This window comes from Miniopterus natalensis, chromosome 7 (genome assembly GCF_054644295.1).
Source record: "Miniopterus natalensis isolate mMinNat1 chromosome 7, mMinNat1.hap1, whole genome shotgun sequence".
Taxonomy (NCBI): Eukaryota; Metazoa; Chordata; class Mammalia; order Chiroptera; family Miniopteridae; genus Miniopterus; species Miniopterus natalensis.
In genome coordinates, this window is record NC_142087.1 from 25,318,295 (window position 1) to 25,338,026 (window position 19,732).

Consider the following 19,732-nt stretch of genomic DNA (forward strand, 5'->3'; position numbering starts at 1 on the left):
TCGCAGGGCGCTGTGTTTATAGGCAACGTGACCTCGCCTCCCAGGACCTGCAGTCAATCCTGACCTCACGCAGACCAGAGGTGCAAGGTCTCGCCAAGACCCCCTCCAGCTACGACCAGACTGATTCTGAAACCCCTTGCTCATTGGTATGAATTACGGGGGAACTGAACTCAGTTCACATTTATTAGATGTCTATTAAGTTCCAGGTACGAAGCTGGGCAATGATGAACAGCAAATTAGATTCTGTGTTTGTTTTCTGGAAGCGTCAAGTCATCTCTAGTGAAGCTAAGACTCACTACAACAGAGGATGCAACCCTGTTATTGACGCTTTCTCACTTCCTCCCTAGTGGGATGTATGTACCCATTCAAATGGAGGGAGGGAGGCAGGGAGGGGGAAAGGAGATGGGGAGGGAGAGCTTGAAGAAATAGGAAGAGGCAGGAGACAGGAAGGAAAAGGAAACTTTTTTTTCGTATCTTGAGAGCTTTATATGCCGAAATTCCACCCCTCCTCTTAGTGTGAAAGGACCAGCAAGGCTGCCGCTCACAGCGTGCGCATCCCAGTACCGCTTTTAGCTCAGCACAGGACAAAGGATGGGTCCCTGGTATGAGCAGGGTGCCCAGGACACACTGCCAGGGAGCGCGCTGCTAGCAGGGTTCCCTAGGCTCTGGTCCCTGTGCACACAGCTCAGAGCTGCCTCCAGGAGGCACAGTCTACACTTCCAGGGGATTCCCTTCCAGCCTGCAAGCGGATGGGAAGGCTCAGTGTCCCGGTGGTGATATGCACAACCATTCTACAGAGCAAACTGCAAAAATGTATCAAGACAGCCTTAACACCGTGCACACCCTCTGGCCTGGCTATGCCATTTCTACTTCTTTTTCCTTCCCTGAGGAAGCAGTTGTGGATAAACACAAAGATACAGCTACAAATACGTTCACCCAGTTGCTTGTGATAGTTCAAAACTGGACAACACAATTGCCTAATGATAGAAGTTAAATGGTTAAATAAGGTATGTAACAGCCGTACAATGGAATGTAGCAAAATATGTATGAAAAGAAAAGATCTCTAAATGTAAAAAACTCTTAAAAGTCCAGTTTGAAGCCATCTTTGTAAAACAACACATATAAATATATATAAGTATAAATGTGTGTATGCACATATATGTATATGTATACATACAAATGTGTGTACATACAGGGTGGGGCGTAATAATACAAGAATAAACTGTATTTCACATACACTGTAAAGCTACTTCTGCGCCACCCTGTCTACACACGCACATGCATACAAAGACGGAGAGCGATGACTAGCTAGTGGAACAGGCAGAGGTAAGGCTATAATATACAACATTTTTAACTCTGCAGTAATTTCTTCTTTTTTGTTGGTGATTTCTAAATTTTCCATACTGAATGCATTAAAATAGAAAGTTACGTTAAAAATAATTATCACTCATCTGCCTTCATCCCCTGATTGCTGGTGACTTCGGGCCATCTGGAGTCAGGGGCCTTCCACAGCTACCAAGGTCTGTGTTGGCCAAGCAAAGGCCATCTCAAGCAAACGTCACCTTCTTGTCACACTCCAAGAAGCACTTGGACGGCTTACCAAATACGGGTCTAATTTTTTACTTTTGATTTTTTTGGGGGAGGGGTCCAATTGGATTTGAAACCTGGGTGTTTCTCCTCTTTAGAATTTAATTATTCAAATATATCCATTTAAATGAGCTGGCCACTGGTCAGGGTTTAAAGGAAAACAGTGCACAAGTGAAAATCCCTTCCTTTATTTTCAAGACTGGAATGAACTTGGATTGTAAATAAATGTGCTGAGAGTACTTTCGTGAAGCTGTAAGAGCTTCCACATCCTGCCAAGTTAGCTGCCTGTTTGCAGTGTCAGAGCAAGAGAAAGGAGGCCCAAGGAGTGGGCCTGGTTTCTTCTCAGAGACACTGCTGGTCGAGGAGGAATGTTTCCCTAGCAGCAAGATTATTTCCTGGCAAAGACCCTGGCTGGGCTCTTCTCCAAAGTGAAGCTAAGTCTCAAAGGAAGTCACCAGGCTGCTTTGCCTCATCCAAAAATTTTCTGGCACCAAGCACCACACATGTGTGCATACAAATCCCAACTTCCAGGGAGTCTGAGATGTGGGCCAACAGTAGGTTCCAAAACTATGTTAGAAACGAAACACCCAAATTTATGTGCCCAGTGGGCTGATGAAGTTCTTGGGTAGCAAGGAGTTCACTTTTATTAACTCTAACTCTTACTATAATTCAGAGCATGGTGGGGTTTTTTGTTATTTTTTAGCTATTGTTCTTTGGAGATTTAGTAGGTTGCCCACTAAACAAAGATTAAAAAAACTGGTTGCTTTGAAAATGAGTTGGATCTTACTGGATACATTATTTTGTAAAGTAGACCTAATTCTTCAAGGGAGCTTTGCTCTAAGAGGAAGAGACTACTAAGCAGTAAATTTTTAGTCTACTGCAAAAACATACTTGAGTGTATATGGCACCAAAGAAGCAAAAGATAAACTTTAATTCCCAACATTGAAGAAAGCCACAAAACATGTATAAAGTACATCTGTGTGAGTGAGAAACAAAAAGATAGGGACCGGCCAACCTGGAGACCCTAAAAAGTGCACAGGACCCATCTGGAGTGCAAGGCACCTGGAGACCTGTGAGCAGACCCCCGCTGTGTCCTGAGAGCACATCTGCTGGCCGGGACCCACAGCTCACTGCCCACTGTGTGCGAGCCTCGGGAGACCCAGAGGGAAGGAAGGGATGGTTCCTGCCCGCAGGATGCCTCCTGGGAAGGCAGGCAGGACCATCAGTCAAGTGCATTTGGAAAAGGCGATAGTAAAGGTGTGCACAAAATGCCTTCCAGGGAATAAAGAGAAAGCATTTAGCTCAGACTGGAGGTGCACAGAGCCCTTCCTGAGGAGACAATCCCTCCACTCAGCTTAAAAGATTAAGAGGACTGACCAGGGAAGACGAGTGGAAAGGTTTTGTCGATGGTTTTGTAAGATTGGTTTTACCCATAGGCTTGACCTGCAGAGAGGTGGAAAGGACCTGTTTTGTTCACTTAAGCCAAAGCATGAAGTTCAAGGTGGAAAGTGACAGTAAACGGTGTCAGAGAACAAAGTCATGGGTGCCTGTGTTGGAGTCTGGAAGTCATCCCACAGGTACTGAGGCCCCAGGCCAGATGCTGGGAAGAGAGGGGTCAGCATGAAGGGCTAAGGAGGTGAGGTGAGCTCCACCCTCCGACTCAAGGCTGGGACAGGATTCCAGGGTCAGGTCCCCAGGTCTTTCCTGTGTCATCTCACAGAGGAAGTCAGGAATCAGTCAGGGTCATGCCTCGCCCTCAGCATGACTCTCTCCTTCCAGGGCTCGTCTGGCTTGCTCAGGAAGGAGTCCTCTCCCAGACTATCCTCTCTGCCCAGCCTGCCTCTCCTGCTTGGAAACATCTCAGGGCCCAGAATCCAGTTGATCTGTGAGAATTGAAGAGAATTTTCAAGCAGGGCGAGGCGAGTAAGAAAGGGTTCCTCAGGGGTGGGTGCCAAGAGCCAGACCTTTGGCTAATATTCTTCCTTCTAGCATCTTCATGTCCCCAACTGCAGAGGAGAAAGCGGAGACCAGAGGCTTCCGAGAGGAAGGCTCCTTGTACGCCGGCAGTCGCCCCGGGCCCCTTCTCCTGACATGGACTCTGGCCACCCACTACGGGCTGTGTGTGCTGTGGCCCCCAGGGGGGGCCGGGCAGGGTGGAAGCTGGGCAAGAGGCCCAGACAGGTTTGGGGCCAAGTGGGTTCCTGCGAATTAGGCTTATGACAGATTCCATGATGCTCACTGGAGGTGATCTGGGCGTCAAGGAAGACTCTTTCTGGAAGTCTCTGGTTCTCTGTTACCCCACACATTACAAGACATGGCTACAGGAAGAAAATCCTTCCTACACACTTCAACGCCCACCATTTCCTTCTGGCTGGAGACAGACCGTCTACACCACCCTCTGCCCTGAGTCACGGATGGCCTTGCCTTCGCTCTAAACAGGTTCACAGACACGTGTCCGCTTCCCTAGGCACAGAGAACACTGTTCGACACTTACAGGCTCTCAAATACGTGCTCAGCTGTGAAAGCATCTCAGTCCCAGTTTTCCATCCTGAGAAACTAACATGCTCCTGTGTCTAAGCTGCTTATTACCTAGATTTCAGTGGCAAGTATTTAGCCAGGGTCCCTATTTCTCTCAGTGTTCCTCCAGTTCATCGCACGGCGCTTACTTTAGGCTGAGGGTGTTTACACCTGAAACATCAAAACGGGTACGAAGACCACGGCTACAGGTGGAATTCTGCTTCGCTCTGCAGGGTGCTGGAGAAGGGCTGCAGGGGCGTCGCTTCCTATAAATCAGAGTAGACACTCTTCCTCAGTTACGTTTCAATTCAGGGGCAATTGTTTGCTACAGCAGGTGGCAAGTTGAGGGGAGCATGAAGCCAGGGAGATGAAGTATTAAGTAATTTTAACCTGAATTTTTACAAATGAGCACTGCAGGGGTGGCAGAGACAAAATGTGTCTGTTAACTGAAGGCAGGGAGGCATGATAGTATCATCCGGCGCCTCTAAGCATCTCCCCAGCCAACCGTGACGCAGTCTCAGACGGACTGCCTCTCACCGCAGCTTTCTCACCGCCTCGGCCTAATTCCTCACTGTTTCATGAGGCCCTCTTCCTATTCTTGGCTTGAGGATCCTGAACATGGCCTTGAGATTATTCAAAAACGACAGTGTAATTTGGGAAGTGACCCGTGCTCCAGAAATGCATTCTTTTGTGCAATATGCCATCTTCTGTTATTTAGAACATCGATACCCAGGGAAATTAGTAGGAAAACCTTTCCATAAGAGAAATCCATGGGTCTCATTAAAATTTCACTCTTAATCTGTTGGCTAAACATTTACTAAGCAGGTTTTGAGAATGATACTTGAAGATACAGAAATTAACAAGACAAGCCCTTTGATCTTGAAAAACTTCCGATCTAATAGGAAAGACACTCACGTAAGCCAAATTCTTTCCCAAACGCCAGCCCAAGCTGGTCCCGCCTGTCTTGCCACATCAACAACGACATGCCACCTTTACGGTTGTTTAAGCCCAAACCTGGGAATCACCCTGGATTCCATTATACGCCATGTCTATGGCTACAGCCCACATCCAAGCCACTGTCCCCTTTCACTTGGACTAAGGAAATCGCCTTCTAAATGGTCTCTTGCTTCAATGCTACTTTCTCCAAATGACACACATCCTGTTTGCAATATGCACATCTTCACATAACTCTCCTTCTCAAGGCCCTCGAAGGGCCCCCCAGCGCATTTAGAAAAGAGGCAGCTCCTTCCAGTGGCCTTCCAGGCCCTACATTAGCTGTACTGACTCACTCTCATCCACTCTCCTCTGTACTTACTGTCCACTGTCTACCCTGACCCTCTTTCTGCCTCTCGTTTTGAAGCCACTGTGCTTGCTCTGTACTCTGCCTGAAATACTCTCCTCTCTCCCCCTTTCTGTTGAGCATCACCTACTCTGCACTCAAGTCTTGGATTAAATATCCTCTCCAGGGGCAGCCTTTCCTGATCACTGCATCACACGCTTCCTAAGACATTTTGTGTTAATTTCATTTTTACTTTCTGCATTTATTCATCAATTATCTGCCACTGCTTCTCTCCTGCAGCTAGCTGTAAACTGACCTTCTTGGTGTTGTTGAGCCACTGTGCTAGAACCTGCCTGCTCCACAGGACACGCTCAGAGGGACTTGTGGGTAGACGAGTGTCCACTACAAAGAACAAAATAAAGATGACAGAAATGGAGCAAAGTACCGTGAGGAAGGGTCTCATTTTTCATTGGGGGACAGACGCTGCAAACAGCTTTCAGAGGAGGGATGGTCTGCACTAAGCCTTCCAGCACAAGAGGGTGCATCTCAAAACACAGTCCAGGCTCTGAAACTAGCAAAGGAAGAGCGCCAAAGGCATGACTGGCCGGGTGAGTCTGAGCTACGACCGGGGTACCAGACATGTGGAGGGAGGTGCTGAGGAGAGCACAGCGGGTGGAGGAGAGCCTTAGTGACATAGTGAAGGGTTAGAATTTTATTTTTCAGACCATGGAAAGTCACTGAAAAGTTTTGAGGATGAAAATTAGTACACTCTGACTTACATTTTATAAACACAGAGAAAAACAAGCAAAAACAAAAAATTATCTCTATGTGAACCAGGGAAGGAGTCATGAGAATTAAGGGATGGAAGTGAGGTGCTTAGTACAGTACTTGGCGTACAGCAGCTGCTAAAACCTGACAGTTCTGAACGTCGCTGTCAATTTTCCCTCATTTATTTAGCTATTAGATTTAACTTCATTGTTTTACATGATACTACCCTTATAGAATGATAAACTTATAGAACCTCACAAAACTGGGAAGGACCCACACAGTCCTTTCCTTTAGTTCCCTGTTTTAGGACATCTTCATTATCATGAAGCACCTGAGTAGTTAAGCCCCTCGGCCAAGGTCACCCATCCATGAAGTCCACTTGAAACACACCGTTTATGTCCTCAGAGGCCCCCAGTGCTTGGAGGCTGTGAACAGAATCTCCTAGGCTATGCCGTGCCCTAGGAACCAAAGCTGTCTCTGTTACCACAATAAATTTATAAGATGAGATCAAAGTGCTTCAGCCAAAGATAGATCGTGCACGGAGTCATCGAAGTGCCAACTCTAAAATATTAGACAGTTAGGAAAATGCTAATGAAGCTTGTAACAACCCTTAGTAATACTTATTATGCTGTTTAGAAAAAAAAAAAAACAAAAACGGAATATATAATCTCATTTATTTTGTGATTATAACTAAGTAGAGTTATGTACACATATAGCAAGGGCTGGAAAATGGCTGCGGCTGATTGGATAAAGAGGCATGACTGCCGGAGAGTTATTTTTATCTAGTGACTGACTGGAACAGAGTTGACACAAGAGACACCACCAGTGGGGATCACAGGGAAGGAGAAGAAGCTGTCCACTCACCCCGGGTTGTATAACATGACGGCGGAGAGGTTCTCGCAGGACTTGGAGAGGTCGGTCATGGACAAGCTGAAGGAGGTGAGAAGGCCACTCTAGGGAGACACGGGCAGAGCGGTTACCTTGGCGGGCAGAGGCCAGTGCTGTGGACTCAATGGTCTCAACTTAGGAGGAGCGGTGAAGAGCATTCGTTCCTCAGTAGCACGCACACCAGCTGGTCTGCCTGAGGGCGGCAAACCAGGGACAGTCCCAACCCGAAACCCTCCGCTAAAGCAGCAGGGCCCCCGCATGCCTGAACTGGGGAGACGAGCCAGAAACGGGAGACCCGGCGGTCTCCCCGGCCAAGCTGCATTAAAGTCAAGGGAAGGGGTCATGACATCTGTCACCCTCATTCCTGGCAGGAGTACTGTCCGGTTATCAGCAGCACTCACGGACACTTACTGGGTGACACAGATGGAGGAGGGACAGGGAAGGGACACCAAGAAATAAGAGCTTGACCTGTTTTGCTCCCACGGAGAGCTATTGGCAAACATATTTTCTGCAGCTGTGAATCAAAAAGGACCCTCCAGGGAGTCCCTGGGCTGGGACAGATCAGAGGTTTCAGGGGCTGGAGCAGGCAGCCTGGAGCAGGCTGAGGTTTGCAGCTCTCCTGTTCTTCCCCGTTTACAGCACTGGCGCCTCCGCAACCCTTCCCAAAGCCAGCTGAGCCGTGGGGCTACGTCGCTCAGAGGCGAGGGGCGGGGCAGGGCTGCACCCCGACTCCCCACCCACTGGCTCAGGGCCGGGTGTGTCCGTCTCTCACCTCCGTCATCTGTGAGATGGGGACGGTAACAGGTGCTGCACAGATAAAGCAGTAGAACATATGTGGGAGCTTCGCGCAGTGCCTGGCTCAGAAATGTCAGCTGCAGTCGTAACTATCTCCCTCAGTCTAAGGACAGCACCATGTCCCCACACAGGTCTCCCTCCCTCTCAATTCTTCCCCTATCTCGCTGCTCCTCGGCCCACCTCCCCCATGCAGCACCTTAAGTGCCCTCGGGATGTCCCTGCCCAACCAGGATGAGGTCCCCCCGCTTGTCCTAAACTCACTCTCTGCTTCACACCCCAAGAAAAATCCAAATAAACAAAGAAGCAAGCTTTTGGATGAAAGTGATTCTGATACCGGGTCAGCTCCTCACAGAGCTGCTCCTAAGTGGAAGCCACTCTCCACTTAACGCCCAACGACACCCAACTCCTCTGCGGGCGGCGGGTGAAGAGAGGGCTCTAGAAGGAGCTCTTCTCCTGCCCCGCACTTTACTTGCTCGCCCTCCCACTTCATCAGCCGGGAAACGAACTCCCCAGAATCGATCCAGGCTACAGAACTCTTGCGGTTCTGTGCTCCAGGACATCAAACTTCGGGAACCAGAGCGGGGGCGCCGGCTGCAGCCCTGCCGGGCCAGGCCCGGGGACTCCCCTGCTTACCTTCCTCTTCTCCCTGAGCTTGGCAGCCTCCTTGGGATGGTTGAAGCGAAACATATTGGTCCTCCCCAGGAGAATCACGGCACCTGAGGGCACGACAGGAACGAGTTCAGTGAGCAGCCCGGGCAGTTGGTGCCAGAACGCGGAATTTTATCGCGGAAACGCAATTTACGGTGGACAAGACAATAATAATAAGGGGAAGGTTTAGTCTCAAACGCCTGCTTTCATAAGTTACTCTTAAATGGGCAAACGCTTTTGTTTTTACAGCCAAGCATCACAGTGCTCGTGTTACCCACGGAAGAAGTGATGCATGCAGGCATTAAAGTACGTTATGACATGCAAAACTTATACTTTTGATTTTTGAGAAGAAAAAAAGGAAATCAGTCCTTCAAAGAGATGTAATACCAAGCAAAGCATATGATCACAAATTTAGGAAATATTTACTAATGCCGGTACAGGTAGAAATCTCAAAGGAAAGTCTTTCCAAAGAAAATATGGTAAAACTGACAGAGTACAGGAAACTATTACTAAAATCTTCCTCAGAATTGGAGAGAAAAGAAATTGTGTACATGTAGTGTCTATTTCCATGTAAAAACATTGCTTCCTGTTAAAATTGAGATGGTCAAATTAGACACATACAAAAAACAAACTCTTTTGATTGACTAAGGTCCTGCTTATTCAGAAAATGACTGCACAAGGGGAAAAAGAATTCAATGTAAATGCCTAAGGGTAACGAAATCGCTGGGGCTGGGAGGCAGATTTCAGCTCGATTAGGCAAATAAGCCAGCAAACACTTTGGATGGTCAGAGTCGTCCAAAGCTGTACAAGTACCAGGGAAGATAGTGAGCTACTGGTCACTGGAGGCATCCAAGGGAAGTGATGTTCCCGAAGAGATTCACTATCTTATCTGGTCCCACTGACACCTATGAGCCTACCATGCTCAGAATGAACCTCCATGTTCAACCTTTGCCCTAAAAAAAAATACAACTTCTTTGGGAAGATAAGACACACGTACTAGATGTCAACCATGAAGGATGCCCTGTGATGAGGTGCTGAGCACCTAAGTGATGAGTGCAGGCTGCAGTAGGTGGGGACAGGCTTTTGCACTAAGGACCTAATAATCTGGGTCTCACCGGACAGCTAGAGGACAGAAGAGAGGTTCCACTTTGGGGTAACCACAGGGAAGGGCTGGGACTTAGACAGGAGACCAGCCCGCTATGTCTGGAGAGGGGAGGGAGTAAAGTCCACCCAAAATGCAGGACACCTGAGACAGCAGTAAGAACCAGTACGGGAGAGATGACACAGAAACAGACCATGAGGACCTGGACAGTCAGGAGGGAGAAACTGCACCCAAGCTCAGAAACGGTGGCTAGAACAAAACTTCAGCTCATAGACCTGTTCTGTGTGTTCTGTGCAACGTTTAAAAAACAAATTAGTTGCCAACAGTTAAAAGCCCGCAGCTTTCACTAAGTCTGAGTTTCTTTCTGGGTTCCCTTCAAAAATTGGAAGCTGTGGTATCAGTAGGTCTGTGATGTCACTTGGCAAACACGCCCGGGCTGCTGATGGCTGCTTCCTTTGGACAGAGCATGGCACATCTGGTTGACCACAGCCACCAACTTCTCACCAGGACCCTGCAGGTAACATCATAACCCCAGACAGCTATTTGGAGCTTCACGCCAGCACATCTCGACCTGCCTATTCAGCATATTACCTCAGGTTCTCCAAAAGTTTCAACATGAAAAGGAAAACATGCTTCTAGGAGCCTGAGGAGGGTGGCGGCGGGTATTATCCACTCTACACTCCGCTCATCCCCTCATATAAACCTGCATTCGCACAGTTTCCTGAGGAAAGGCGCCACTGCCCTAATGAACAAAGGTGTTTCCCGTGCCTTTGATGACTAGGACTCAGAACTGTGCTACCCAGAAAGTCAGAAGTTAAACCTTGTCTAGAATATACGTATGTTTGACACGCTTAAAGTGACATTAGAGATTAATAAGGCAATCGCAAAACCCAACTTTCTTCGCTTTAAGCAAATGCCCAGCCATGCAAATTGAAAATTGCTAAAATACATTAATGGAAAAAATGAACAGTATTTCAGAAACCTATTTCATATCACATTAAATCACTGAAAATAATCTTGCCACCCTTGTGTTTGCATGAAATACATGTAAAAATCCCTTTAAGGAGTTATAAAAGAAAGCAAAACTACCCATGGCCATTCCTTGTTTCCATCTCAATAATGCATGTAAACTACCTGGGGCACAAAAGAGGCTCTGCTAAGGCTGGTTTCCCTCTATTTCCTCTATGCGTTCCTTCACTCAACAAACCTACTGACTTTAAAAACGTGCTTCATTTTTACATGACGCTGCTGTTCATTCGTTCATTCAACAAATAATAAACACCATATGCTAGTCACTGTGATAAGCACTGGGGACACAGAGTTGAACAGGTCAGACATATGCTTTGCCCTTCATTATAAACAAGTAGGCGAGAGAAGTAAATAATCAATAATTCCACAAATAAACGCAAAGCTACAGCTGAAGGAGAGCTACTCTGCCCAGTGTTCAAAGGGGGGGCGATAGGGTGGAGGAGAACCCTATGTAAAGGCTCTTTGGCAAGTAAAGACGATGACTGATTAGAAGACAGTTGCATGTCTATGGCAGAGGGAACAAGAGGGAGCACTGCGCAAGAAAAGGCTTGAGAGAGAGGGAGCAGATGACCGAGGATCTTCCAGGATACAGTAAAGCACCTTGTACGTCACACGGGTGCAACAGAAGACACTGGAGGTCTTTGCAGCAGCGTTACGCAATTAGATATGAGTTTCCGAAAGGCCATTCTTTCCACTGTTTGAGGAATGAATCAGAGGGCACCAGTAGATGTAGATAAAGAAGACAGGAGGCTGCTGCAATGGTCCAGGTCAAAGACAACGGTGGCTCAAAACTGGGTAGGTGGGGTAGGGAAGAAAGGAAATAAACAAATCCGAGGATATTTAGGAATTAAGATTGACAGGACGCAATGATGGGCTAGATACAGGCACCGGGGGGTAAGGAGGCTGGCTCCGGGGGATTGGCCTGCAGTAAGTGCTTGGGTGCTGAGTTGCTCATACAGACTGAGAACGCTAGAAAAGCACTAAGATTGGGTTAGAGGAGAAATCATAAGTCTGGTTTTAGACATAATGAATGTGAGATGCCTTTGGCAGCAAGAAATATGGGTCTGAAGGTCCAGAAGAAAAGCCTAGGGTACCTATCTATCTGTCTACCTACCAACCTACTTACCTACTTACTACCTACTTATAAAGGTATATAACACACACATATGTATTCATATCTACCTAACATCTGTGTTTATAGGTATACATACATATACAGGTATCATATATGTGTGTACATACATGTGTGCATGTAAGAGTGTGTATATCACTCTATAGTTGAGAGTCATCTCTAATAAATGAAGCCGCAGGTGTGGGAAGTCACCTGAGGAGAGAAGAGAGAGATGGAACAGGTTGGGCCCCCTGAAGAACACTGGCTTTTAATGGCCAACTAGAGGAGGGGGACCTGCAAAGGAAACAGAGTCGGGGCCATCAGAGAGGGAGAGAGGAAGCCTCAGAAGCCAAGAGAGGGAGCGGTCAAGGATGAAGGACACTTCAGAGGGATCAGGCAAGGTGAAAAGACTGAAACCCGCCACGGGGTATGGTGGCATGGGGGTCCCGAGTGAGGTCACGAGTCGCCTCTGTGAGAGCATCTGCACAGCGGTCAGAAGCCACACTAAAGGGGTTGAGGAGTCCTAAGGATCTGAGTGCAGACAGGCAACTCGTTCAAGGAGTGTGTGTATAAAGAGAAAGATGGAGCTGGCAGCGGCTGGATTGGGGTCATGGATCCCATGGGATCCCAAAGGAGGCTCATGAGTATATCTTTAAAAGCAATATGAGACCTGAAGGAAAATAAAGAAGTGAATGAATGAGAATGATTGACGGTGTGAGGCCTCTGGGTGACACCCAGAGCATGTGTATTGCCCGGAAATCTTGGTGTGGCCAAGGTCGAGTCACTGCTTAGCCTCTCCAGAATTCAGCCTCTTCATTTAGTCATCAAACTGGACAAGGCTCCTTCCAGATCTTAAGTTCTCTATGACTATAAACTGACTACTCCTTGATCTGAGGTCAATGTCATTAAGCACAGCAGATGGACTTTGTGTGATGCCCTTAATTTGTAAGCGCTAGAGTATGTTTAAACCTTTTTGAAATATGCGATGCCTTCTTGGAGATGACTTCAGGGCCTGATAAATACCTGAAGATGGACACATTCCAGATGGTCTTAAAAGGGGAAATGACGTTGTAAAAGGGTAGACAAAGACACTTGTTAACAACAACAAAAAGGCTTCATTTAAATCTCTGAATAAAACCAGTGAAGGCTGGTTTCACCTGAGATTTCCTATTTTAATATTTCAGGTACACTGGAAAATATTAAACATGCAAGCATTTCTAGTGACTTTCAAAGAGGTTAGTGAAAATAATCCTCAGTATCACTATTCATTACTTTTTCAAATTTTATGTGAGGTTTTCCAATTCTGCTACTACACGAATTCCTCACTTTTTTCCCTATTAAATATCATATGAATATTTCTGAGGTGGTGATGTATGAATATTTCATTCTGGGTAACAATTAATACAAACATAAAAGACAACTGTATTCTCAAAAGTGCACGGTTCAATGTAACATGAGCTTAGAAGCCAAAAAATGGGGGCCCTTTGAAATTATGCTTCAGGGCACCACATTCGAAATTTAATTTCTTTAGATTCCTCAACCCCCCATTTACAGAGACAAGATATAACACACTGCTAAAGTATGCTCGGTGGAATGCTACTGAGTAAGAGGCTGGGGTGAGGTAGGATGTGTGAAGTTCTTATTTCATTTCCTAAGTCAAACAAAAAGAAACTTACTTGTGTGTGATAACTTTCTTTCTTATTTAAAAATGTCTTTAAAATAGCTGTATCACCATAAGTTATGATGATGGCAGTATTTTGGGGACCTGATAAAGACAAAGTCTAATTTCCACTAATATATGCCAGTACTTAAGAAAACATTAAATATGTTCTAGGGCCTTGAACTCTTGTGACACTGACTTTATTGTTTACGATAACTGAATTATACCAATTTTTCTCTATAAATTATAGAGAAATTATGTAATTTTTCTCTATCATTGGATTTGGCCAGGGATATCAGGAAGATTAAGATTTGCCATGGTATTTGTGGCAAGTAAGAAAATTTCATGTGAGTACTAATGAATTCACACAGGACAGAAGGCTGGCACCCCGACAGGCACTGGGAACCAAGGGTAGTGGTGTCAGCATCAAAGCGGCCATCAGGCCATCAGCTGGCACTTGTGAGTGATGGAAACGTACATAACATCTTACCAAACAGCCACATGGTAGCCAACATACTGCTGTTTGTGTCTATGAATTTTTTGTTTGTTTCATTTGCTCTTTTCAGTTTCATATCAAAAATGCAAAACAAGAAAGTAACGTCACAGTGAAGAAGCCTAGCAATCTCTACTTTAATCAAACGATCACCACGAGCATCATTAAGATGGCAACAGACACCGTGTAATGGGAGGTGAGAAAAATACAGCATCGTTTCTCTGGCAGTCTACTCATGAGGAAGCATCAGATCAGTCTTACACCCTGTGGAGGAACATTCTATAGCATACCTGACGTGCAGTTTTCAAAACTGTCAGTCATAAAAGTCAAGGAAATACAAGGGGTATCTTCCAGAAAGAAAGAGACTAGAGAGACATAGCAACCAAATGCAACCCAGGGTGCAGGACTAAACACTGGACCCATAGGGACATTGTTGGGACAGATGGCAAAGGCAGGCTGAGAATCAGAAGGTAGGAATGTATCAGCGTCGGTTTCCTTTGGATGGCTGCACCGTAGTTACCTAGAAGACGCCACTGTTTAAAGGAGATACACACTGAAGTATTCAGGGGTAGTGGGGTAGCATGTCAGCAACTTACTTTCAAATGCTTCTGAAATTAAAAAGTTCTTTCTTGGTACTATTCTCGCAACTTTTCTGTAATACTTGAAATTATTCCAAAAGAAAAAAAAAGATATGATACCATATCCTTTATGCTAAGATAACTTTTCATTTAAAAATATAAATAAGGTAATAAAATTATTAGAGGAAGCCATTGTGTTAAGATTTTACACTTGAAGGGTATTTTTTTAACTTAAAAAAAAAAATCTGCCCGAGCCAGTTTGGCTCAGTGGTTAGACGGAAGGGTCTCGGGTTCAATTCCGGCAAGGGCACGTACCTCCTCCGTTGCAGGCTGTCAGGGCACAAGCAGGAGGCAACCAATTGATCTCTCTCTCTCTCTCTCTCTCTCTCTCTCTCTCCCCATTCCACTCTCTCTAAAACCAGTGGGAAAAATATCCTCGGCTGAAAATTTTTAAAAATCTGTTAAAGTCATATTTCCACCACAGAAATAATTTCTAAGAGAACTACATACAGATTCCTGTTTAATTCAAGACAATGGATATTATAAAGAAGTCCTTCGGCACAATGAAAGAATAAACAGCATAAGGAAGCAGTCTTCACTTTCGATACTCTTATCATCAGTAAATAATTCTAAGACACACATGTTCCCCCATTATGGAGCCAACTTGTTTTCTAGCAACAATATATGCAAAAAACTCTAAAAACCAAACCCAGGTACCTTGATTCAGGTGTGTGGCCTCCATGATCTGAACGCCATTCACAGAGCACTGAGAGCCACTCAGGGGTATCAGAGTAACTGTCCCCCCGGCATTTTCAAAGATGCAGTGCTCACTCTCCAAGTCGAGGCCATGAAGAACTAAGTTGGAAAAACAGAGAAAGAAAGTTTTTTCTTTGGTATCTAGTGCAATGATCCCAAAACTTTATTTTTCCACAATGAATACCTTTCCTTTTCCATGTAAACATTGTGAAGTGAACATTCACGTTTAGTGAGGAAACTGAATTCCAGGAGTTCCTGGCATGAACTGATAGAACTGAAGGTATCCCTTGAATGTTACCTTAAAGGGTCTGAGTATCACCTGTATAAGGAAATAAGTTCTGGGATGTTTACCTCATCTTCAGAAAAAAAATTATTGAGTAACTTGTCTTAACTGAACACCTTTGAGTCACTCTGATGCTGAATAAATTTCCTTCATCAATCAACCAAAGTTCACAGTAAAATGGAGATAAAGGGGCTCCAAGGGTCAAGAACTTATTGTGACCTCCACAGTCACAGACCCTGTGTTCCAGGAGCAGAAATCAAAGGTGAACTTGCCATGGCATGGACCTTGGGAGGCCCCAGAACGTCTCCAGAAGCTGTACCTGGGTGCACAGGGCCATGGCCTGTGCCAATTCTCAGAGAACTTGACCTCACAGACCTCTCAGAGCACGTGGCTGCTAAGGTTTCCCTAATCACACATGGCCATCCTGAGCTATTCTCGTCTAGTGAACGGCCAGGCATGCATGTGAACGCCTATCGAATAAACCTGCATGATTCTAGGCCCAAATCTTGGGCAGCTTCTCAGGAGTACAGACCAAATGGCTCCCCGCTTCTCCACAGAACTGCACAACTACACTTCTCTGCTCACAGGAAACATGGTCTTACCTCTCACAGTCACTTACAGCAGCCTCAAAGGTCAGACACATGATTTAACAATTAGAAGAAGGGGCCCAAGGCCCAGTTCTACTCAACAGCAGTTGATCCTAAGGACTTCTGGGAACTGGTTTTCAGCTCTCCCAGTTTCACAGGCACACAATAAATACACATAGGAATATGCTAGGCCTGGCTTGAGTAATAGCTGACACTGGCGGGAAAGCAAATCCATCGCCAGCAATTCTAAAAATAGCTGAAAAGGTATAATTCTTCCCCTGCCAACCCCCACCTTGCCACACACACATACACACCCCACCACCGCCGCCATGAGTTCCCTAAGTTACGCCTGCAAAGCCTGGCAAGTCCTTACCCTGCTCGGGGAGAATTACTGAGCTATCTGTGCGCCTCGTGCAGACTTTCGGAAACCCAGGGAGCCGTGCCTCCAGGTGTGCATGCTGTGTGTGTGCACCCTACTTTCCATTAGCACCTTAGTGCAGGTACAGGTCTGTATTCTCCCCATTAACTGGTCCTATCGCCTTTCCCTGTGTCTGTTGACGTATTTCCATCAACTGTTGTCCCACTGTGACAAGAGCAGAGTGATTAAATAACTGCACTCTTAAAAGATGTGACAAAGTGTAGAATGCATGTAGTGTGAGGGGAAAGGATTCAGAGTTTCACTTTATTCACTAAATTAATCGTTTCATTAGTTTGAGTTCCACATTATAGAAATACACATACGGATTAAATGCTGTATTTTTAAAAGTTTCCTTTTTTACAATTACTTCCTGTCTGCCATTCAAATGAAAGGTCTCCGTTAAATGATTTTTAAAATCATTGGGGTCCTGGCTGCGTGGCTCAGTGAGCTGTAGCAGCACCCTACACACCAAAGGTTGGCGGTGCAACCCCGTCGGGGCTCATACAGAAGGAAACCAATTGATGTTGCTCTCACATCGATGTTTCTCTCTCTCTCCCTTCCTCTCTCTCTCAAATCAATTTTTATAAACATCCTTGGGTGAGAATTAAAAAAGAAAACTCACTGGGAAGAGAAAACTGATAAAGATTCTTACCAATATCTTGTTCTGTTGAAGCATCTTCTCTACCAACATATGTCTGACCTTCCTGGGAAGAAAAGACAAGTAAAATTAATTAGTAAGGACATGAGAAGCCATCTGTGTCTCCATTTTTCATTTAAGCCCAAGCAGCCTGATGACCTGATGAGCAACGTCCCAGGGAAGGCCACAGAAATGTCCTGGGAAGACCACATGTGTGATTAGAGTTCACTGAGGCTCTGAAACGATAGTGAATGTTATCTGGAAAATGACAGCTGGCTGGGGCTTACTGTCCAACAACGGGTAGGCTCCTACTTCGGCATGTATCATAATCTGCCCACGACAGTAATCTCAATGATGCTCCTAATTCTTACAGGAGAGTTTCCCCTCCAGTGGAGAGGGTTTTGTTTATGTGTAAACGTTGATGGGAGCCCACAAAGCACAATGCGATTCCATTTTCATTTTAAGCCCTGGATCAGAGAGAGGATACTAAAAGTCAAGGTTACAGAGGCAGCCACTGATGCTGAGGTAGAAATTCTGCTCTCTTGACTTGAATAGCCTGTTCAGGACCAGGAGACACAACTTTAAAATTAACACAAGGGCCCAGGAAACTGTACGTACAGCCAATCCCGGTTTCAAGTACTTGTGACTTTTCTTCCCTAGTCTATCTGCCTTTTTGTTCCTTAACCCCCTTTACTGAGTCTACAGATTAGAAGGCAAAGTAAATGGATCTTCATTTACTTTTAGGACTCCATAAAAATGAGAACTTCTAATACCACAGAACCCCAATGAACTGTGGAAAATCCCCCAAAGGGCTCAAGGATTTGTTGAATATTGTTTAATGCAATAGCTGTGTTTGTGGACACAGTGTATTATAACAAACCTTGCTAGTCTCTAAAGGGAAAAGTGAAAGCAAAATTAGAATGTTCCACTCAGGCAGTTTTTACCTTCAAGTGATACAAGATTATTCCAGTACTCAGAAGGTCGTCATCAATGCCAATCAAATGAGGCAGTTCAGAATCCAAAACAACTCCAATCCCTTCTTTCCTAAGGGCTAGAGTTTGTTCCTGAAATCAGGAGTGAAAGAAAAGGAAAAGGTTACTTTGAGGAAAGAGAACATCTTATTAGGTGTGTGGGGTTTTTTCCAGGTGTTCCTCAGAGTGTTAAAATGTTTTCTTTCTCATCAAAAACACTGCAAGAAAAATGGACCTTAAATTTCATGTTGAATTCCTGGCATATGGTAGGCAAAGTGAATCTGAAACATAAAAGATCAATTAAAATGAATTAAACGTATTACCTGATTTATACAGCCTCTTTGAAACAAAGCTGAAACCTTGCCTTCCTTAGGGAAGGTTCTATAACCACCTGACTACAAAGGAATCTTTCTCCCTCTTCAAAACCTTTATTTCACTTAATACTTAGATGTCTCCTGATCTGCTGGCTCTTCTCTGCAGTTACTATGGAAAAACTGTGCATGTTCCTAAGATGAAGCCTTTCCTGTGCACTAGTTACCCCTGCACTACACACATCTCTGTCTCCTGCATCATCATCTCCTATCTAGGGATCCCTCCCACCTACACACAAATCTGCTATGAATCTCCCACCAACAGCCACTACCACCACCACTTCCCTTGGCCCTGTATCTCCCTCTAGCTGTCACCAATTTCTCTCTGCCCCTTTAGAGAAAATCACCTCCAAAAAGATCCCTACACTTGTGGTTCTCCAATTTCTCCCCTCCTGCTCTCTCCTGAACCCATTCCATGGGGTCTTTCATCCTTGGAAGTCTAGTATCTACAGTCATCTCTTGATGATCCCCTCCTGTCTCGACTTTACCTGCAATCTATATGCTGATGACTCTCAAATCTAAATCCCTAGGCAGACCTCTCATACACACACACACACACACACACACACACACACACACATCTGCCTACCTCAATATACCTGTGAGGATGCCAAATAGGCAGCTCAGACTTAATGCATTGAAAAATCAACCCAATCCTGTACATGATCCCTTCTCAGTGAATGTCAACCTTCCTTACAATTACTTGGATCCAAAACTATGGCTCTACTTTGTTCTTTTCTTTCTCTTAACCCTACATAGCTAGTGTTGACTCTGGCATCAAAATATGCCCCCAATCGTGTTAACAGGGAATGGATACACTATACTTATATAAAGCTACCCACATTAATCTTAGTAAAGTTAAACTGAGCTTGTTACTCTAACCTGATTTTTCTCTCAAGACTAGAGTTTACATGTTAAAAGTTTTTTTGAGTATTCTTCACAATCCAGCAGTTTCAGTTCCTGCGTGAACCTAAGGAGAGCCTGATCTTCAAGACTCTGGCTAACGCTGACCACCCAGACACTGATGTTCACTGATTAAAAAAAAAAAGGCCACATGGCCAACTCAAGGATGCTGACCATGAAAATCCATATCAGGACCAGCAAGGACACTGCCTGCACGTCCACAGCCCCTCCCCTGATCTTTTAGTTCTGCTTTCCCTCTACCTCCTTATAAAAAACACCTCTGCCTGCACTGAGATTTTAAGATGGGTTTTTGAGGACTGGGGAAAGTCCCCCATCTTCTCGAGATGCCGG

The 19,732-nt window shown here is 45.3% G+C and overlaps 1 protein-coding gene across 2 annotated transcripts in view; it reads right to left on the reverse strand.

Annotated features, from left to right (window-relative positions):
* The window catches only part of KIF16B (kinesin family member 16B), a 197,053-nt gene that overhangs the window by 80,419 nt on the left and 96,902 nt on the right, over positions 1–19,732 (reverse strand). For both annotated transcript variants that reach the window (XM_087818884.1, XM_087818883.1), the window contains exons 13-17: positions 18,081–18,200; positions 17,152–17,203; positions 15,173–15,310; positions 8,468–8,550; positions 7,016–7,104 (exon numbers count right to left, since the gene is read on the reverse strand). In XM_087818884.1, the coding sequence (XP_087675010.1) occupies positions 7,016–7,104; positions 8,468–8,550; positions 15,173–15,310; positions 17,152–17,203; positions 18,081–18,200 (482 nt within the window). The remainder of the gene's footprint in view (positions 1–7,015; positions 7,105–8,467; positions 8,551–15,172; positions 15,311–17,151; positions 17,204–18,080; positions 18,201–19,732) is intronic.